At 44.2% G+C, this 22,587-nt stretch overlaps 1 protein-coding gene across 2 annotated transcripts in view; it reads left to right on the forward strand.

Moving 5' to 3' along the window:
• Positions 1–6,670: 6,670 nt before the first annotated feature.
• HOMER2 (homer scaffold protein 2) overlaps positions 6,671–22,587 on the forward strand; it is a 59,800-nt gene continuing 43,883 nt past the window's right edge. Inside the window, exon 1 of one of the 2 annotated variants that reach the window (XM_086757416.1) lies at positions 6,671–6,815. In XM_086757416.1, the coding sequence (XP_086613542.1) occupies positions 6,802–6,815 (14 nt within the window). In that variant the 5' untranslated portion in view covers positions 6,671–6,801. Of the gene's footprint in view, positions 6,816–8,443; positions 8,618–22,587 lie in introns of those variants that run through there. The other variant, XM_086757415.1, reaches the window with a different exon arrangement.

Genomic DNA, 22,587 nt, shown 5'->3' on the forward strand with positions numbered 1-22,587 from the left:
ACTTGTCACAACAGGTGTTACTGTGCGTGAGGAAATTCCCATTTGTTGAATGTGGCTTTAAGCGTATGGTGTTGGTTCACTGGCATTTGTGGCTTTGCATGCCCTATGAATTCAAAACATGCTTTGTTACCCTCTCAGGGCTGGCTCCTGGTCATCTCCCAGTGCAGCTAATGGTGTGGAATTGTATCTCAGAAGCCAGGTTCTTAAAATCATCAATAATTCAGCTTTAAATATTGGAAGAAAGTTGAATACTGAGTAACAATAGCTCCAAGTTATTCTCTTCGACCAAATGTTATTCTTCTGGGCAAACAAACAGAGGATCTAAAAAAGAGCAACTCTGGCTAAATTTCTAAGAGACTGCAAAATATTTCCTGCTTAGATCTTCTGTCACGTGCCGCTTCTGATGTCACATTTCAAATTGTGAATCAGTTTACAAGTTGGACAAGTGATATCACTGAAAAACATTTTTGCAGGATCCCCTAACTTCTTCCATGCAGATATAATAATAGTACACTCCTCATGCAAAGGAAAGAGTGGTCACCGACTATTTTGGGAAAAGCATACTCACCAGATGGACATAGAGAGAATATTCAGTCAGCCACTGAGGAGCAGAAGAACAGTAATAAATATTATTAAAGGTGAGTCTGGGTGAAGATCAGCCTATTCCTCCAGGAAAACTATCAAATTAAACTTAGAAAAATGTTGGTACATTCACAACATAAATCATGTGCTCTTCTGCAAATGAAGAGTAAATGAAAAATAGAGGATATCTGTCATCAATACTTCATAGTGTTGACTTCATTTTCTCAAGTATGTAGAAAAGGTTTTGATGTGTATATTAATATTTCTCCATTGGCTAAAGATTAATTTAAAACAAAACATAGCTGAAATCTTTCCTGGAAGTTGTAAGTGTTCTCCTCCACCTTACACCAAGTCCCATGGAGTTAAACTGAATTCTGTAACTGATTTTTCCAAATTCTGGATTCTATACAGTCCCCCCAAGGACGATGAAATTTCCCCAGAAAAGTGGAATCTGTGTTTACCATTAGATGTGAGCACTTGCATAACTTCTGTTAACTAGAATTACATAAGATTGGATTTAAGAGTGTTGACAGTAAATATTTTCTGAGAAGCAAAATATGGAGCTGAAAAAAATATGATTGTGTTTGTTTAACTGATTGGTAGTGTTTATCTATTTTTTAATCCAAGTATTTTTGCAGAACAAAGTTATATTAGGTGGAATTAGGAATGCAGAAGCTCCCCTTGAACTAGTTTGGGAAAAGTTTTATCTAGGGAAGACCTGCAGCCCAACTTACCACCTAATAGTGGTGGTAAGTATTATCAAAGTATTCCTGCCATCTTTGGTTGTGGTGACAAATAGTTTCCTTTGTAAATGAAGGTTATCCCTGTCTGTGAAAGGCACCCCATAGCTGGGCACTTCCAACTCGGTATGTCTGAGCCAGGTCTGGCTTCCCTGAACTCAAAATCTTCCCTGCAATTGGAGGAGGGAAATCTTGTGCTGTGGTGCCATTCATCTCCTTATGAGCTTTAGTGAGAGCTTTGGGATGCTCACCACTACAACCATGAGTTTTTGTAAATAGGTTTGAAATCCCATGTGGCTTCGTTCCCACTTGGCACTCCGTACTGCTCAGACCTTTCAGAAATTCATCCAGGCGAGGGCTCCAGATACCTCTGCCCACAAGGAAACATATAAGCCTTTACCAAGTCATTGGGCATTCATGTAAGTGAATCAGACCTCCCGTGTACCCAGGGAAACGTCTTCCTTTTCCAGTAAGGCAAGCAAGGAGCTGATTAAGGGGCAAAGTCCACTGATCAGTAAGTTCTAACGAAACACAAAGAATGAGGTATTTTGCACCAGTCTGAAGTGTGAATTCCTACAAGCAGCGAAGGCAAGCAGTTCTGGAGAATAAAAATGCTCTGAAAGGTCTGGCCCCGACGTCTCTTCCTCTGTCTCATTTTACGTGAGAGAGTGAGAATGGGGATGCAGTGGAGAGTAATCCGTCAGGGAGGCAGCTGGGGGATGGAGACCTGCCTGGTGGCATGCCCAGGACCCTGGGAAAAGGGCGAGGGGGAGGCAGGGTGTCTTGGAGGAGGATAGGCTGCAAAAAGAAAAAAAAAAACATTTGTCAGTACAGCCCCTAGGAACATCCCAGATCGCTTTCTCATCCCCTCCCCTGCCTCCCACTGCTCTGCCCTCCCTTTTCTTCTGCCGTACCTGTACCCTGTCTTCACGTCCCTGACTACATTCTGAAATTGTACCTACCGCTGCAGAAAGGCAGGTGTGGTGCAGCAAAATTCAGTTTTGCTTACTTACATGAGCTAACTCTGGTCTCATGGACAGGATTAGTTTTACACATGATGCAGGACCACAGGCTCAGCAATGGTCCCTTGGCCCTGCAGCCCCCTTGGAGGCCAGACTCTCTTCCTGCTGCGGGAGAGCTGGCTGCAATGAGCCTGGAGGATCTTCTCCACCTCCCCTCTTCCCTATCCCTCCAGCCCCTGCGGCAGCACGACCCCGTCGCCCGACTCGCCGACCTGCACCCACACCAGACGTTGTTCATGCACCGTAGAGCCCGATGCAGCCAGTGTAGCGGGATGGGCTAATTAGAAAGGCAGCATTTAAAATGCCAGTCCGTGGTTGCTTGGAAATGTAATCCAACTTCAGTATTATTTTCGAGCTTAGATTTTTGAATCCAAAATTCCATGTGACGGAAGAGATGGGTATTTAAACAGATGTCTGCAATTTCTTTAAAAAATAGAGATTGAGTTACAGATGGTAGAAAGGGCCTGAGAATTAAAAACTCCTGAGCTACAAGAAAATTTACATGTGAGCAAAATGAGTTACTGAAATGAATGGTCGTGTAATCTGCATGTTTAAAAATTAAGCTTCTTTCACCAAAAAATGTGAATATCTTTTCCCTTACGCATTACCTGCTTCTCTACTAGTAGCCTTGGCTGTCACCATCATCGTCACAGCCAAGTCGCAATATGAGGGTCCTGTTTCTAACAGACAAGGCATGTAGTTCTTTCCTTCTCCTATCTCTTGTACAATTTGGCCTGCCAGGACCAAAAATTTTTATCTGAATTAGCTTAAAAAGAAAACTGTTCTACCCCATCTGCATAACTAGTGCCTGATTGCTCTAAGTTCCATTTTATAAATCACAAATAAATGGAATTTTGTGAAGTAAGCCTGGAAGGAAAACAGAGTCATCATCTGTACTTGCAGATGAAATGGAATGTTTTTTTCTTCTTTTGGGGATTTAAAAAGAAAATGACCAAAATAAACTTTGAGTGAAATAGCTGATAACTTCTAAAGTGATGTATGAAATGCAAAACACTACATATTGGAAGGGAAAAACTGAATGCATTTGGTACAGTTTCAAGGAGTAATTCAGGATCCAGCTCATCAGCTGGGAGACCTGTGCATTGCTGTGAGTAGCTTTACGAAGATCTTCACTCATGCATATGTGCTCAAATAAAAGCAGTATTAGGATGTGTGTGAAACAAGGACACAGACTCAAATACAAGCTGTAAGGAGACTTCTACATGCGGTGCTTCTCACCTACTCTGCGGAGTCCCAGTCCATTCATTGCAAACCCAGTTCAGATTAGCACAATTTCAGAGAAGAGCAGACAGACCCACTAGGAGCAGAAAAAAAAGCTGGCATGTGAAGAGTGACCAATCTTTTTTACTTTACAGTGGAGTGGACATAATCATAGTGTCTACCTCAATCAGAACATTAAGAAGGAGAATTGGGAGTATCTGTTTTCTCTGTCTTACTCTGTAAGTATAAAGAAGTAGGTCTGTTGAAGGGAACAAGGTTTGCTCTGAGTATGGGACCACCTTTACAAAAGTTCAGGTTCAGTGTGCACTCCTGGATGTGTCCGAGGTGGATTTCTAGTAGACCAAAGAACAGAAGATGCCTAGAGCATCTGTCCCAAATTGTTTATTAATGCCGACAGATGCTCTCTGACTACGCCAGTATTGTTAGAAATCCATCAGCCTCTCACAGTTTTTCAGCCTTCAACGCTGTACTGGGTACTTACATTCAGGGCTGGGAGACCTGTGGTGGCTGGTAGGGCATTATTCTGGTTTTGCCGGCTTTCTTTATGTGTCTATGCTTTCTCTCCCTAAAATCTTATTTAACATTGGTTTTTGTTAGCTGTGTATTTGTCTTCATTGAGAAGGCAGTGTACACCACAGTGTGACAATGACAGCTCTTTGCATTTACATAAAAATCTGCTTTGAACTGATATTTGAGTATTTTACAGGACAACTTTTTGAAAGTGAGGTAGAATGCTTGTGTACCTTCTATTGCTCCACTTAGACAGGAGCTTCCTGGCACTAAATAATTATACATATAAGAATAAACTGCAAAGAATAATAAGAGAGTATTCAACCTACTCTTTTAAAGATGATTGACAAAATGCTTTTAAAAACAGGCTTCTCCTTTTTCACTTTTAAAAACACAGAAAGTAGTCCTAAATGATTGTTCTTGGATTATTTCTGGAGAAGAGTGAAGAGGAGAACTGCTTTTACCTTAGAGGAGAACTGCTTTTACCTTAGAAATCACGTGAATGTCAGCTTTGGGAGGGTTTCTGCCTTGTTGGAGGACTTGTTGAAGGGCTCAGATGTTTATTGTGAGCTCTGACATTTTAATTGAAAGGACAAGAGTGTTTATTTTTTAAACAAAGAGATCCTTTGTCCAAATTGTTTATTAGATATTGGATTAAGTAGGTTTTAAAAACAAAAATCGGAAATCAGAGTGTTATCAACAGTCTGACTTAAAATCCTTTCTTTTCTCAGTTGCTCATCTTTGAAATTTTATCTCCAGTGATATTATAATTACATTAATTCACCATTTGTCAGGGGATTTTGAAAACTAATTCTCTGTTTCAAATGTAAAAATCAAGAATTCCCCAAGGCTTTTTGGTTAAACTTCTGGATAACATTTAAAGCTTGAAAATGGGGAGGGGGAGGGGAAATGGCATGATTCCTTTGGAGTAAAAAAAAATCAAATTTCATCAGTCTAGTTGGAAGAAAGAGAAAATCACAGTATTGAATATTTTATTTAATACTATCTGCCATGGGAAATAGGGAGAAGACTATCTTGATGTATAATAGGTTGAAAAAGACTAAACAGTAGGTTTTCTGAAATCAAATTATATCTAAAATAAAATAGAGTGGCAAAAGAGGACAATAGTGAAAGCCAAACAAAAGGAGAGAACAGAAGCACTGAGAGAAGGGAAGAGACCGGTGAGCTCTTTGCTTTTCAGAATGCAGACTGGGTACATACTCCTGATTGCTAGATCAGTTTTCTGAAAGGGATATTCACCCTGTATCTAGGAATCAAAAAATTATATCGTTAGGAGGCCTGTGGGAATAGGAGAAATTTCTCTTCTAAAGAAGTTACAGCCGTTTACAGAATGTGGATATTTTTATTGCTCAGCTTGAATCATACCAAGGGATCCTGTGCCTTCAGTATTTTGAGTCTTCCTGAACCGTGCCATGGTAATAAGAGCACACTTGTGAATACTAAATGAGGACTGAATTACCATCATGCACACATCCTGCACCGGAGCCAAATCGGAAGTGAAATATCATGTCACATACGAAAGCTTAAGAACTGATTAGTTTTGTTAGCATATTTATAGTTCTCATTTATGGAGAACTCAAAATACTTTAAGAAAACAGAATACTAAATTCTACTCAGATAATGTAAATCAATGGGAACTGTACACGAATTAGGAACTCTGTGATGGCGGAGGAGTTCAAGACGGAACTGTCTGTAGAGCAATCACTTCACTCCGTGTTGATAATGTTAAACGGTTTGCCTGAAACCTGAGCCTCATTCAAATCCCTGGGACTTTTACCATTGACTTAAATTGAGGACAGGACTTCATCCTCTTTTTGGCAGAGACAAGAGGACAACAACAGTGTGCCACACTTCAGAGAGAGGAATATCTCATCCTTTTGGAAGAACAGAGGGAATTTCAGACAAAGGGAGTGCACTTACAGAAACCCAAATGTGAGCAGAAAACTGGGTTAACTCGCTGTCTGCCAGAGCAAATGTCTCAGGGTCCTGGGACCACCACAACTCTGTCTCTTCTAGAAGACAGTTCTGAAAAGAGCATCAATCAAATTGGAAGACCTTATGAACAAAAGCAATATACAAAATTTTGCATTGTGTGAATTTCACATGCTTCCATAAGCACAAGCTTTTTTTTTTTATATAATTGGGGATGAAAATACACTCTTTAATGCAAGATTGGAAAAGATTAAAACATTAGAAAATGCTAACACAACTGCACTTCCAATTTCCAATTTCCATCTTATGATGACACGTAGTAAGTGTGTTACCCAATTTTGATCCAATTCCGTTAGATATTTGTAAGTCACATACAGCGCTGGTTCATAAAACATGGCTTTTGGATACTCACCAAAACGAGCTGATTAATCAGAGAGGACTAAGACCACCCCTCTCTGATGAATGGAGTGTGTAATTTAACAAAATGAAGTAAATTGTGTAAAACAGTGAGACAGAATCGTTCGATTTATGGAGGAAGTCTTTTCTACAAGATTGCCAGGCTGCTATTTTTTCCCCTCGAAGAACGCTACACCTCACTGTTTCCCCAAGAAGAGAGAAATGGTCATGTCAAAGCAATATTCAAGGCTGCAGCCCATTGTGAACACGGAAGGATTGTCACATTTGTCATGACTATCCCGGAGGAAAGAGAACTTTGCCTTCAGCTGGCAGAACGAGACATGGGGAGTCTTTAGATGTCAGTGGTTAGGTAAGGACTTAAGCCTCCTACAACATCCACAGTAACTCCCTGGCCATGGTAAAGAGAGCAGATATATTGGAGTGGTGTCATCCCACAGCCTTTTGAAAATGTCTAAAATGTCTGTGTAATTCACTCTGCTTTTTTTCCCTCATGGCATAGACTTTATTTGAGTGCATGTGATTGAAATTCCATTTTGGTGTTTCAGACATCAGGAAATAGTTGTCTGTCAGGGTGGGAGACAGTTTCATTGTCCATAACTGGAAGGTGTTATGTTGCTGGTTAAGTTTTCCTTTGAGGGTTCCCATGAGGTCACCAGGTAATACTGGGGACAACTCCAGTTATTTACACAAAAAGTTAAAGCAAGCCAACATAAAGCCTTTCCCACAACTTCTAAACTTTCTTTGAAAGAAAGGATAAATCAACAGGAGATTAAGAAAAAAGATGAAAATAATTACTCTCGAGGGGAGGAAATTAATTATAACTTTGTGTGGGAGAAGTTAAAATCCTTCTTCTGTGTGAACTGGGTGTCTTTTCCCCACAAAAGAATAACCGTGTCTGCATAGCACGGTCCTACGAACACCTGAACGAGCAGGTCCATGGCTTTCCTATGGATTTGTGTCCTGGGATTGCCTGTCAGAGGTCAGTGCCACCCCCGTGGTTGGGCAGCCGTAACACAGCTCTTCCACACTAGTGCATTTTTTCCTTCTGTAGAAAGGAACCATCCTTCTTTGCATGAAACCTATGGGGAACTGATAGCTTTGGGACCATGCCCGGCACAGATTTGCAGGGGGCAGAGGAGGTCCAAAAGAGGGGCAGACACCCTGTTTGTACTCCTGATGCAATTTGGGGTTAAGCAGCAGGGTGGTGGCTGACCCAGATCAGGACTCGGGGGCTGAGCCTGCCAGAGCCGGTGGCCCAAATGTGGCTGGAATTGCCCAGTGGCTGGGAAGCTCCTTGGGAGCTTCCCATTCGTTTCCCTGGAAAAACGGCTCAAAAGCGAGAAAAGACGCGGGGAGGGCCGGGTGCTGGGAGAGAACGGCCTGCTGCTGTCGCACACACATCCCTCGGCGGTGACACGGCCTCGGGGTCGGCAGGGCAGCCCCGGGATTCGCTCTCGGACCGCGGCCGTGCCCGCGCCGCGGAGCCAGGGCTGTCGGTGGGGCGGGACTGCCGGTCGCGGGACTGCCGGTCCCGGGACAGCCGGGGAATCCGGTCCCGGGAGGAGCGTGTCCGGGGCCGCCGGTCGGGGCTGCTCCCGCTCGCCGTTGGGGCTTCACGGCAGCGGGCCGGGCCGCGCGGGGGGCACCCCCCCACCTTCCCCCGAAGTTTTCTTGCCGCCCCGTCCCCCTCCCACCTGGGCACCGGGGGAACAAAACGCTGCATCCTCCCGACGGGGCTTCTCCCTCCCAACCCGGGACACAAGGGTGTTACCCCCACAGGGCAACTCTCGCCGCCCGCCCGCGCCCAGGGCGGGGACCAGAGGGGGCCCGGGGGCGCGCCCCGCTCCGCCCCGCCCCGCCCCGCCTCACCACCCCCGCGCTGGCAGGGCGGCGGGAGGCTGCTCGGTGCCGCCGCCGCCCGGGAGGGAGGTTATGTAAGGAGGGAGGGAGGCGGTGGCGGGAGGAGGAGGAGGAGGAGCAGGAGCAGGACGCCTCGCCGCCGCCGTGCAGCCGCAGCCAGCCAGCCAGCCGGGGCTGGGGCCGGGGCGGCCGCATGTGCGAAGTGGGGACACGGCCGCCGCTGGCCGCCGAGCGCGGAGAGCCGCCCGGGGCTGCTGCTGCCGCTGCCGCCGAAAGGTGCCGAGACATGGGGTGAGTCCGCCAAGCCTTGGCCACGCGTGAGCGCCGACCCCGACGTGGGCGCCGCGTCCCGCCCCGACCCACGCGTGGGCGCCGCCGCCCCGGCCCCGCGCCCCGACCCACGCGTGGGCGCTGCCTCCCGCCCCGACCCCGCCGCAGGTGCGCCCGGGCGCCCCGTGAGCGCTCCCCAAACCCGGCGTTCTGTCACCCAATTTATCATCTGCCGCCCCTCGGAGCGGCGGCGGGGCGGCTCCCAGAGCCACCGGCGGGTCGGGGCGCGACACCCCCGGCGCGGTACCGGTGGCAGAAGTCCCGCGGGGAGGAGCTGGGGGTGCCGCGGCCTTGGGAGGGGAGGCTGATGCGGGGCCGGGGGGTCCGGTCCCACGCGGGGAAGCTGTGGGCTGTGCGCGCCGGTCCGAGCAGCGCGTTCCCTGTCAGATGTTCGTGCTGTGGTTCAGCGAGGGCTGCCGGGGGCACACCACAAACTTGCCTGAACTGTGCCAGTTGTTCGCTAATTTGTGTAAATATTCCCCCTTCCCCCCCCCCCTTTTTTTTTTTTAACATGCCAAGTGTCTCTGATTACATGTGATGGCCTCCTAGAGAATTCGTCTTGATCTTTCCAAATATCAGTCCTGCGGTTTTCCTATCCTCTAACTTTAACCAGGGGACAAAAGCCAAATGCTGGCATTAGAGCACTTCATGAATGAAGTATCAGGAAACAGAGGTTAACGCTGTGCTTTTGGCTTGAACTATATATAGGTTGGAGATCCTCTCGACCAGAATGTCTTGGGGGATTCCAAGCCCACACATTTAATTTGCTTTATTTTTATCCTATTATGTTCTCTCACACCTTTTCTTTTCCTTGCCTCTCCTCACTCCCCTGTGGCAAGGAACCTTTCTCCAGTTTCTGAGCTTCCTCATGCTGCTTCCAACTATGCAAACTCCCACTATAGATTTGTTTGTTATTGTCACAGTGATATTATGGATAAATAATGAATTAAAATGCCACGCATGTGTCTGAATTTGATACCCAGGAGTACTGAATGGGAGTACAGGGGCAGAGGGAGAAATAAGATCTAAGTGAGTATCTCCCTGTGTTTCACTTCAGGATTACAAGCAGCTCATCTGCTTCTTAATTATGTAGAGTTCCACTGGAAAATAAAACAGAAACTGTCCTTGGGGCTGGAGAGAGAAGGATCAAAACCTGGCTGGAGCAGAGCTGCCCTGCTGAGTCCAGGAGGGCTGGAAACATCCGTCCAAGGGAAACTTGCCTCCCTCATTTTACCTGGGCATCTCTAAAGGCGAATATTTTTGTTGTCATCATTTTTAACTGTTTCTGTACTGGTAGATCAGTTTGGCTGACAAATGTAGCTGTGGCTTGGAGGGGATTGGAGTGGAGGGTCGCAGTGGTCCCCCACTCACCTCTGTAAGTCAGTCGTGGCTCCGGGCTCGCTGTGATCCTGCTCTCCCTTCTGCGCTGTTCAAGCTGCGAAGGACTGGAAGGCTTTGAGTGCTCTGGTTGTGCTGGTGTCTGTGCCTCTACGTACACTGCATTCGGGTCAGGCAGACTTGTACAGGTGTAACACATATTCACCAGTCTAGTCCAGTATCCCGATTTACTGTGTTTCACTTCAGGTAAGTGCTTTCAATCTTACACTGGTGCACGTGAGATCAAGCTCCCAGCATCATTCATTCCCAAGGTTTCGACGTGGGTTGTACACACTCGTACACTCTGTATGGAGTGCAGACAAGGTGGTTTTTGGGTATACATTTTGCCAGTGTCTCACGTCATTATCTTGCCATTCACCTTTCTGATACAGAGACCCTGGAAGTACGTGTGTGATAGTGTTATTGCAGCTGTGGCTTAGCGCGCGTGGGACAGGAGCAACCCCCCAGGTTCTTCCCTGTTCCATCTCTGCTGGGAGATCCTTCATCTCTGTGTGCTCCAGCTTTTCCTTCTGTGAAATGGGCACCTCTGTACTCATCTGTCTTTGTGAAGCGTGTTGTGATCAGAACACAGAGCTCAATATTTCTTACTTGAAAGAAAGTATTTTGCCCCAGATGTTGTGGTGGGATTTGCTTCCTGGGCACATTTTGGCATCACATGTGGGGCATGTTCTCAACAGAAATTGTGACAATAACTTGAATCTTAGCTCTTAAAACATTTTTTTTCTTTTTTTTTTCCTTTTTTTTTTTTTTTTTTTTCCTGGGGGTTACCATTGCTAATGATTCATTTAAGTGCTGCCTATGGATCTGGCAGTGACTGATGGTGCTATGAAACCTGATACAGCTACTCAGGCTCAGCAAAGCTATTTAAATTGCTTATTAGCTGTGAGCTGAGCTATTTAAACTGTTGTTTTAGTTCAACTTACTAAGCAGCAAGGCAGTGTCAAGTTTTACAAAAGTAATTTACATGTTTTTAAAAAGTTAATGCCTGTTATTCAGGGGATGTGAAAACAGAGTTGTAAAAAAAAGGTGTCCAGGTAAAAAAAAAAAAAAAAAAAAATCTGCCTCAGTGGCCATTAAAGTCAATGTGAAGGTTCCTGCTGGCTGAAAACCGTTGTCTTTGGGTCAAGCCACTGTCAAGGATTTCACTGAACAAATATTTACTTTAAAGGGAACAAATATTTTCCTAAATTACCACTTTCTTCTAGCCAGCATATTTGGTAACTGCTGTTACTTCTATAGTCTCAGAGCTTAAACTTTAGCTATTTGAAAGCAACAATGAAACATGTTCCCAGCTGTAGAAATCTTTGTCTGAAAATGCCACCTGATTTGTCTCCTGGTGTTGCAAGCCAAGGGCTAACGCAACCGAGGAAGTGGCTCGCTTGTCTGTGGCGCTGATTTTGGTGAGCTGTACCGACTCATCTAATCGCCGTGGTCTCATTCAGTTTGACCTCAATTTAACCAGTCTAAGCTAACTTTCCGGTTATAAAGATTCTTCAGGTTTAGTTATTGGATGATTTAAGAAGGTATTGGATAGCTGCTTCATCTGTGCTTACATTCTTTTACTATTTTCATTTCTTTAGTATCTCTGTATTTTCTTATCTGTCCATTACAAAACATTTCTTGTTATGAGGCTTGTGACAAATACCCAGTTTGGATTAGACCTGTAAATCACTTCACTGCTGCTGAAGCTGTTATTTATATTATCTGTTGGATTAAAACTCAACTAATTTAAATACACTCTAGCCATAAAATTGGATTTTAAATCTTTTTATAAATCATATCAAAATGAAAATCGGGCCTCTGAGTGTTAGAAATTATTGCCAAAAGCTGTACAACGATGTAGAAGTCTGTACTGTGCAGGTTAATGATGAACTACCTCACAGCACACATTTTGTTTGGCTGATATGAGATGGCTTCTCTGTGCTGTTTCGCGGGGTCTAATGTGGTAAATTAGTCCCGTCCAACTGGGATCCATCCATACCTCCCCCAGGTGCCCTTTGAGCCCACACTTTCCTCCAGGAAAGTGGGAAAAGTTGAGTTTCCAAGCCTGGATCAAGCAGTGAAGTAACCTCATCTTGAGGAGATTGGACTCGTAAACAAAACTCTGCCCCTTCTGTAATATTTTCATGAAAAGGTGCAGTTGGGGGCCTATATTTCTGAGAGCAATGTTTTTATTATGCAGTGACATTTAACAGCATTGGGAAAATCTGCCTTGCACTCTTCCCTTCTGCTGTTAGCAGTAGCCACATCCATTGGCCAACATACAGCTTTATTTGGGGAGCAAAAGGCAAACAAATGGGAGGACGAGGAAAGCAGAAGGTGAAGGAAGCAGAAGATGCGATGAAGCTGGTGTTGTAGGAAGACGTTAATGTTGGATGGTGTTCAAGCTGGCCCCTCCCAGTACCAGCAGCACTTTAGATACCATGGTGATAAGCTTCGCCGAAGAAGCTCCGTAGTGGGGAATAGTGCGTTGCAGAGGAAATTCACCTTGGCCATCATCCAGGTCCCACTGAAATCCACAGGAGTCTTGCACCAACTGCCTCCAAGTTTGGCCTAGCCATCTGTCTGTGAGGGAAGGGGGCATCCTGGGACCCCGGGAGTGGCGGGCAGATAACAGCACCTGGCTTTCAGTGCAAAGCCAGTGTCCCTCAAAGCAAGGCTGGGACAAGTGTATGCCCAAACACAGCTGAGTTGGTACTGTGAGCTCAGGGACTCTTTTTTTTCAGGCTTTAAGGTCAGCAGCTTCAGTTCACTTCCTAGCATAGCTCAGAAGGACAGATTATATCAGGCATCGTCCAACTGGTGATGGTGTTGGTTGGTGTTCAAGGAAAAGGACTTAGGGATCTTATGATTTTTGAAGCAGCTGGCTGGGAATGCTTGATTCTTCACAGCCTTGGTTCCTTATGTAGCTATTCCCATTTTGCAGAGTGGGTATAAACGACTGCTGTTCTGACGTGGAGAATTCGGCATCTCTGTGTACAGATACAGGTGTCTGTACAAAACCCAGTGGCAAAGTCAGATCCAGAGAACTCTGAGTTCTGGAGCAGTATGTTGGGTTCATTGAAATGGATGGGAAAACTCTGTTGACCTCAACAGTATGCATAAAACCTGTTATATGTCGTTTTCTTCTTGTATTTAGCACAATTTAAATAGGGTTAGAGAGGCAGGGAGCTTGATGGGGTGGGGAGAACAAAAGAAAAAGAAAAGAGCAAATAGCTAGATTATCATAAGGATTTGTGCGTGCTTAGGATTTTGGTGTGGTTGCGTTCAAGTGAGTGAACAATCCTGTAATGTTGGAGTGTTTCATCCAAGTCTGCCATCAAGCGAGAGACCTTGTTGCCTCTCACACAATTATGTGAGGAGTTCATAACAGTGCAGATAAATGCACGTATCTGAATTTGGGCAAAAATCTCCTGTGTGGCTAAGGTCCAAGGAAAATAAGTGATTGGGAGAAATTACAAAACAAGCTAGTAAAGAGTAGCAGAAAGAAAGAATGAAGGAATGATTGGCCTGAAAGACACAGTGGGTTAAGAAAAAAAAAAAAAAATCATAAGTTCTGCTAGAGGTAAGTTCAGCAAATTACAATAGGAAAAATCTGCCAGTACCACAACGATTTTGAGTGCCCTGGTGCAAATTTCACTAAAATGCTGTAGAAAGAGTGAACAGAAAGAAAACTTAATGTTAAGAGAGTGATCATAGTCAAGTTGCTTTCAACTACTAACCTAATTAATTACCACTGTTAATTTGATTATCACTTGAGAAAAAAACTTATAAATAAAATATCTTCCACGAAGTTGGGATGTCCCTCAAGCCCTTCTATCTGTTTGAAAAGAGGATGGTTAATGGTCTCCTGATAACAAAGGCATCATTTGAAATGCTAAAAAGAATTATTAGATGTTCAGTTCCTTTAAACCAAAAGTAATTTTAACTGATTCAAGATCTGACAAAATGTCTTGAACTGTTCAAGCATATTCTCAGCATGACTGAAACAGGCAGAGAGGAGCAATGAGTTTGCTGAGAACCCAAGAGCAAGGGCACCAGCCTGGTTTTGCATTTAGATTTTCTGCAGTGCTGTGTATTTCTTTTATTCATTCATTTGGCTCTGTTAATGCAGTGCCTACAATAAATAGCCTCACCCATCAACGTATATTTAAGGTCGCGTAAGCATTTTGAATCAGCTGTTGGTTTTCCTGTTGACTTTGTGATAGGGCATGTGGAGAGTGGGAAGGTCCTCGGTCCTGAAGGTTGCTACACGGTCAAATCTCTGCCTGCTTTCACCTTGAATGCTGTCCATTGTGTTTGTGCACTTTGTGCACCGCAAATACAGTGTGTGACTTGTTTATACTGTGTTTTGGTTGTGGCTTTTCAGGATGTAAATGTGCTTAGGGGAACGTATTTCAACGACATTTCTCTGATAATTCAGCTGTACGCTGTAAATAGCTGACAATCCTGACATTAAATCTCAGAACGTGACAAGGGCACGGTCTTCAAATGAAGACAGGAAGCATTTAAGCTCGAGCATTAAAGAAGCACTTTTAATGGCAAGAGCAATTAGGCAGGGAATAGACCATTAGTATCCGGGAAGGTTACTGCTGCGCCACCGCTACACATCACCCAGCACAGGTTAGAGACGGCGTGAGCAGGGGTTGTGTAAGATGTACTCATGCAAAATATACAAGATGAGATTGGATGATGCAGTTGATCTTTGATTATATTTCTGATGACACATCCTAGCTGCTCTCTGCCTGTTTGTAAGAGAGAAATCTGCCCGTTGCTGTGGGCTTGGATGCTCTGTGCTTAGCTCATGTGTGACACGAGTGGCTGGCTGCTTACTCCTCATTGACGTAGCAACTATTAGAGGCTATTGGACCCTCTTGCATCACTTGGAAATGCTTCCTAGTAGTAATTTTGCCACTGGGGTCAGGATTAAAATGAAGATAATATTTTGAATAATTGATGCTCGAGGCGTTTCAGGATTGTTTAAAAAAAAAAAAAAAAGGATATTGTTGGATGACATCACCAAGCGGGACGGCCTGCTTAATGACTCATAGGGGAGCAGGAGGCTCTGCTGTGTAGGTGTTTTAGGATTTGTGAGCTTCATGTGGAAGGCTGGCAAGACTGGGAGCTTTAACTGCAAAACAACTGCGGCTTTACCATGGAGAAAAGTGAGCAGATTTGACACAGGGGAAAGCGGGCCTGGCAATGGAGGTGTGAGCAGAAGTGACTGCTGGTTACTGTGCAAAGCTTGTTCACTTCAGTGGCAGCGCATTCTCCTTTCCTGCCTCCCACACATGCTAGGCTGGTTTTATTTATTTGACATGGCTTTTTATTTATTTGACATGGCTTATCAAAATGCAAGATTGTAAGAATTTCTGAAGTGACAAACTGTTTTCTTTCTGTCTGGAAGCTTCACTGCAGCCTACAGGATTTAGAAACTTGAACCCTGCTGCAATTCACAAATAAATTTTCTGTAGAAATTGCATTTTTCTGCCTGTGCATCGAGGGGCTGGAGAGAGCCCTCTGGAGCTGCTAGGTGTTGTTCCCGTTAGCATTTGCATTATAATAATAGAAGTCCTGCAACTGCATTCTTATCAGGCGAGGTTTAGTACATCAATGCAGCAAGACAGCAAAGGCCTCTGTGGAATATGTTTAAAAATATGTAGCCAGCTTGTACAATATTTTTTCCTAAAGCTGCTTCTGGTTGTACTGAGGATCCTTCTTTGTGGACTGTGGAATGGTGTGTATGAGTGCTTACTGTATAAATACTTATTGTTTGTCTCTGCTTTAAATCTTGCATGGCTTTGAAGGAAAATGTTGATTTTATTATGTGGAGGTGTAAGCATCTTATTTTCAGTATTCATTACTTATTGTTTCATCCCTGGAAGAAGGACGGGTATGGTAGCCAGAGCCAGGATATTCAGCAAGGCTTTTCCTATTGAAAACATAGTGCTTCAAGATGCACACTATCTCTCTCTTGTATTAATTGCATTGCAGTGACTGACTCAAGTTCTTTGTTTTTGGTGAGTTGCTCTTTAATCTGTAAGAGCAACACTTTGTTGTTGCCTTTGTTTCATTCCCCGGTTTTATCAGGCTTTTGTATTCTGGCTTCCCACTATAAATCTGTTGCACACATCTAAAATGTCTCCCTGCAGTTGTTTAAGTGGGAACATGTGATCTGTTTTGTGATATTGAAAACTGTCAATGAGAGCATCTGAAAAAAGTGGGAGAAATTCTCTGAGATGAGACGTGCCCCCAGCCAGCACTTAGGGTTGTGCTGGGGCTCCAGGCTGCTTGGAAGATGCATGGGAAACGTGAGAAGAGTCTGATACCTTATTATTGTTTATTTCAGAGATGGAGATATCGAAAGATGAGGCAGGAGCTCTGTTCTGGTACATAGTTCAGACACTGGTGCAAAGATGGCAGCAGCGTAGTTGTCCTCCTGTCTCTGCCTTGACATTGCCCCATCTCTAACCAGGATGCACTGCCACGCCACGAAAAGCCCTCACCTCTTACACCTTCACGTGGTCCATACTCCTGGCAGCCTCAAAGCGCAGATGCTCCTCCCTGACCTGCCAGGAGGTTTCTGCCTACACAGGGCAGCCCCGAGGTGCTCACAGGCACAACATTAATCCAAGGGCATAACCGTTGCCCTTGGGTATACAAGGAGGAGACAAAAGCATCTTTGGACTCTATTTATGTACGCGTATAATCCAATTATTGTAATAATAATCCCCTCTCCTCCAGCTGGGATAGGGAGAAATTTATTCTTTTATGAAACAATAAAGGAGATTTAGTTACCTAAAACTTTACAGCACACAGGTGATTGAGAGGTCTCTCTTTTCATTATTATTTTATTTTGTGTTTGACAGCTGTTTGCCACTTACAAAATCATAGAATGGTTTGGGTCGGAAGGGACCTTTAAAGGCCATCCAGTCGATCCCCCCTGCAAGGAGCAGGGACATCTCCAACCAGATCAGGTTGCTCAGAGCCTCATTCAACCTGGCCTTGAACGTTTCCAGGGATGGGGCATCCACCACCTCTCTGGGCAACCTGTGTCAGTGCTCTACCACCCTTATTGTAAAAAATGTTTTTCTTATGTAGTCCATTACAGGAGATGGCTAATTTTCTGTTGCCTGTTGTTTATAGAGGTGGTCTTTATAAAATTGTATTTAAGGTATCTTCTAAAAATGCTAATACAGAAAAAGGAATCTAATTTGGTTTATTGTCCTTTTCAAGATGAACAGAAACTGGCTTGACTGAGAACAGGGATTTGTCACTTCACTACACCCACCCAAATTCAAGGAAATTCAATTAAAAGCTTGAGTCTCTAATCTCAGTTACAATGAAACACAGTCGCTGCTGAGCTAGGGTCAGATCCCACGTTCCAGAAAGGCGGCTGTTGGCTTGGGAGTTATTTGAGGTTGATGAGGAGGCTTTTCGCCTTCTCCCAGGCAGATCCAGAAGTGTGTGTGAGTCTGTGCTTCCTCAAGAAGCTTTCCTTTCTACTCTGTGCCTCTTCCACCTTTCTCTGTGATTTGCAGCAGAGGAACGGGTGTTTGTGCATAATGTGAAATTCCACTTTGTCTTTTGAGAGATCCAAAGAACAAATAATGTCTTTAAACTTCTGTGTGATCCTCAAAGATGTTCCCTGGCTGAGCATCTGTTTCCTGAGACCTTCAAAATTGCATGTTATGGAAGATGCATCAGCTTTCAAGGACTTTGTCATATGCAGCCTGATGCTCCCAGCAATCTGTCTTGCCATCCTTTGCTTCTCCAGACTTCTCTGCAAAGCCTGTTGTTTTGCAGAGGGCTGTGGGGAGGGCTTCCTTCTTCAGCTGGACCGAGCTCCTCATGAAACCTGGGGTAAACATCTCTTCTCCAGTTGTGGTTACCTGCTTTCCCCTCTGCAGAGAAGGTCTGTTCAGAATTTTTCAGTCTCGGAGCAGTAATCCTGCACACATATTGTTTAGATCTTTGCAAGAACTTTTCTCCATTGAGTTAGAAATTAGCATTTCAAATTCTAGAGGGGAGAAGTTGCTGAAGTTTTTATATTTTAAGCTTACAGTTTGGAACAGAATCAAGATATCTAATCCACTTTGCATTCCCTGCTTGGTCGTTCCTCCTTGCCTTATGAATTGGTATCCTTGTCCTTAGGAGGTAGAGCAATATTGTGTGACTCTATAAGGCTGCTCTCATGAGATATCAAAATAACATTGACTGATTTGCAACACACTTTCCAATAACTGTTAAATTAGCATAAGTGACATGAGGTTGTACTGGAAAGAGTTTACGTTCGTTAACCGCTTTACAGGATGACCTCTGAATTATTGGCCAGAAGAGAAACACACGACTGCTGAGAACGATTTGGGATGGTTCAGTGCTGCCTTAAAAGAACTGCTGGTTTCCATCAGTTAAATAGGGGCGTCCAAACTTTGCACCTTGGATCTAAGTTACTTTTCCTGCATTTCTTTTCTTTTTCTGTCTCCTTTTGGCACTCCTTCCCTTGTGGTGACGTTGGAGCTGCCACAGCTCCCCGCGGGGAGGACAGCCTGGCCAGTGCCTGGGGCGGCAGCAGCTCTGAGCCTGGGTCAAAGCGTTGGCTGGGGAGGCACATGGAAAAACACGGGGCTAGTCTGGCTTGTCTAAGGAGAAGGGGGCAACTGAAATGCTCTTTCGCTGCCTTTCGTGGGTAGTAAAGCTTCCTAAAAAAACCCTGGGTTTAGAGAGATCTGTAACGGAGACCTTACAAGTCAAGTCAATTTAATTCTTAGGGTGCTAAAGTGTGAACGTGCAAAAAGCATAGTAAGAATTTCTCACCGATTGGCACCTTATCCTCGGTGGCTGCGGGAGTACTTGATCCATTCTGCATGCTGACACCAGGCACTAATTTTAGATCACAGGGACTACGAAGAGTGCAGTTTCTAGCTCTTGACTTGCTGTAGTTTACTTCTGGCAAATAGGGGAAACTGGTGCATAAACTTTTTTCTCCCCCAACAAGGGAGGTGTCCCCTTCCACTAGCGAGAAATCTCCTTCCATGAGAGTGCACTCAGACCAAATTACTGTGGATACAAGACATGATTTTTAATCCTATTTTAAAACAAATAAATGTTCAGAATTTTGTTCTGAAAACGAAGGAAAAAAGTAATTTAAATTATGTAATATAGGTTATTATTATAGCATAAAAATCTGTCTATAATTTATAAGCTGATTTTGGCTCACATTTGTTTGGTGTAAATAGGCAGCAACTTAGAGCAGAAGAGGATCAGGTCTCCTGCATGTACTCTCTGGTTGTTTTGAAGCATGAATTCACTGCTGCATAAATCTCATAAAAGGTTCAACGCCCCACAGCAGAAGTATTAAAGGACGCAGCCATAAGCAAGTTGTGTCATCTGGGACGCTATCAGCCTGACGTATTATCCATCGAGTGCTTTGTTTGCATTTGGTAAATACGATGATCTGCTGGCCTGGTGCTGAGGTAGCACTGCAGAACTCAGCAATGGCCGATCCCGTCGGCAGTGAGCGGGAAGAGCCTCTGGTCCCCACCCAGCCGGTTTGTTTTATTTCACAGGGTTGCTGGGGCATAGGGCTGTCCTTTCCCAGTTGATTCCTCTTTTTGGGAGCTGACATGGGGACAGCTGAATTCGTGTAGAGCATGTCTAGTCCTACTTCAGAGGCCCTACGGTCCATGGTTTTGGCAGGCCTCCACTGCGTTTGCGTGGGCCAGGGCTGGGTATGTGGGTGCCTTTAAAAACAGGACAAGAACTTCAATGTGTCTTCAACCAGAGAACAGAGAAGGATTTAGAAAAAAATACCAGGAAAATAAAGTATCTGTATCAGTGCTGCCAACTCACAGGGTAGCCGGCATATCGAGCAGCAAATTGTGGCGACTAAATAAGGGCAACGTGGAGTGGCTAAAATGAGGGATGTTATCCCCTATCACAGCAGCGCTGAGGACCCAGTACACAGCCGGTTTCATCAATACTGTGCGATACCCGCAGGCCCTGGAGCCTGCACCAAACGGGAATCCTGGGAGCGAGCCCAGCCCCAGCGTGCCGGCCCAGCCAAGTCCATCGTTTTTATCCCAGTTCATGGGAAAAATTATTTTAGATCATCTCATCACTTTAAACATTTTGGTAAGTGTTAATATACTTCCAGCGCAGTGGAAATAATCACCATATGGCTGTAAGATGTGCCATCTGTCCAGAGATGCTGAAATACAATTAGTCCGTGTAGTCCATTTATCAATCTATAAGTGACAATATTCACAGTCCTGGCAACTTTGGCTGCTGACAGAATCAGCACTTGTATAGGCCTACCTGTCTGGCCTTATTAGAATCAATATATAAATGAGACGGAAAAAATCCCATCGTTCAGCTGTGTCCTTCACCCTTGACAGAAAGAAAGAAAAAAAAAAAAGTCTATATTGGTGTAAATGAGACTGAGGAAATGTTATGCCTTAATTTTCATAGCACTAATTGGATTTTTATGTCTAGTAGACCTTAATTTCATAAGGCAAAGCCAGATTTACTTGCTGTCTTTCAATCATGAAATACCAGCAGGACAGAGTATGGCACAGGGGAAAAAAACCTATTATTAAATCCTCTCCTGTTGTATTAACTTCCAAGGCACAAAAAGCTAAATGTTAGAAACATGAGAAATGTGATCATTAGCATCATACAGGTAAGATTTTATTTTTCCAAGGTTTCCTGTTTGACTTCAGAAAAATAAGATGGCTTTTCAGCAGAGTGAATAATTTTTTTTAAAAAAGGTCAAGGCCTTTTTGTTTTAAAATTGCTGCTGATCTGACACTATAAGGGGTCTGACTTTTGACCGATCCTGCAAATCTAGTACCTGGCGGGTGTCCTAGCCTGGACGCTCAGGACTGTCACCTTCTTAAAACCTGGGTTGGATTTGTAATGGCTAACGCATACCCAGAAAATAACTTGAACTTTTAATTTGGTCTTACATGTTACCTGGACTGATCTTGCATAAGTTTATAATAAGAATACGTGCTATGTTTTGTTTATTCTACAAGGTTTCAGCCAGCCCACACTCATTTTTGAGACTCTACTGACATGAGAATGTAATTTTTAAAATTTTTTTTTTTTTTCGCATATTTGCATTATAGCCTGTAGTTATGGAACCTGCATAGCATGCAAAATGCTGATACTTGAAATTAAATCTTCCCGTAGCCCACACCTCATATAACCTGTACCTTGCATAACCCACAGAGCTGGAGGCATTGGCACGCAGAAATCTGAAGTGCCGAGGGAGCAGGACTGCGGGGATTAGAAATCCTGTTGAGGTTCAGGAATTTCTAGGATAAGTTTCTCCCGATATTACCTGCAAATATGCGCAGTTTGCAGAGTTAGCAAGTTTGTAGGGGTTTAGTTTTGTGTTTTTACTGGTATGGGTTTTTTTGGTGGCAGTGGGAGTAGTGGGTTTTTTGTTTTGTAGATGCTGTGTTTCTCCTGAATAGCTGGTTAAGTTTTTCAGATTTAGTAATGTTTCTCTCTGAAGCTCAGGAGATTACCAGAGGATCTTCACTTTTGCACTGGGGTTGCTGACAGCTTTTTATACCAGCAAATAAATGTACATATCTGAGATCTGTACTGTAAATCTGATGGCAACAGATGGTGTTATATTTTTAAAAATTAAAGTGAATAACGCTAGCTCCTAAATGTTTGAAATTTCTGTTGTATATTTAACTGGAAGCAGAAGAAATGTGTCATTCTGTGATCTTATTGGCTGCTAGTAAATATATTCATTTCAAGAACCGTGTCCCCCAGTTCCTTGGAGAGTTGCTGCCTGTGTTCTAGCAGCAACCAAAAGATGCTGATTGTTGATTCTATTAGTCTATTACAATGACTAGAAAATGGAAATCTGCTTTTTTTTCCAGATAGTCTAATTTAAACTGCATTGAGTGGGAATGGTTCTGTGTTTAACCAGGCTCGTTCGTGCCCATTACCTTGCCCTTTCTCCACTGCAGCTGTGGGGCTCCTGGCTGGGCACGTGGGGAAAGCGCTTGCGCTGGAACCTCTCTTTGCTGTTTTTAACACGCCGTCTTTGCTCTTGACTATATCTGGTGGTTTTTGTCTTCTAGATGGTTTGCTCTCGGCGGAGGTTGGTAGCAGCAAATCTATTTAAACATGGCAGTGCTGTTGCCAGCCTGGTGCTGTTCTCGGCGTGGGCAAGCTGATACACGTACCAAAAACCCAGTGCGGGCATTGGTTTGCATCTTTCTAATCTCTTACAGAGTAAATTGCTTATTCTTTAATTGCTTTTAATTTTTACATGCTTAACTTTCATTAAAGGCATGCGTCCTTGGATTAAGCCATCTGTTGGCACCCTTTTTCTTGCAGTCTAATGAAGCACTCAGACCTGAGTGCGTTATTAGCCCAGGTGCTCCCGCAGCATCTCTGGTCACAGCGTGTACCAGCACAGGGCGCATGCCGTGCCCTGCCTGCGCTCCTGCGTGTGGTGGTGGCCACCCGGACCAGCAAAGCCTTATCGTTTCCTTCTGACGTTCTGG

The sequence above is a fragment of the Chlamydotis macqueenii genome, chromosome 12 (assembly GCF_036417535.1).
Source record: "Chlamydotis macqueenii isolate bChlMac1 chromosome 12, bChlMac1.mat, whole genome shotgun sequence".
In the NCBI taxonomy this organism is placed as follows: domain Eukaryota; kingdom Metazoa; phylum Chordata; class Aves; order Otidiformes; family Otididae; genus Chlamydotis; species Chlamydotis macqueenii.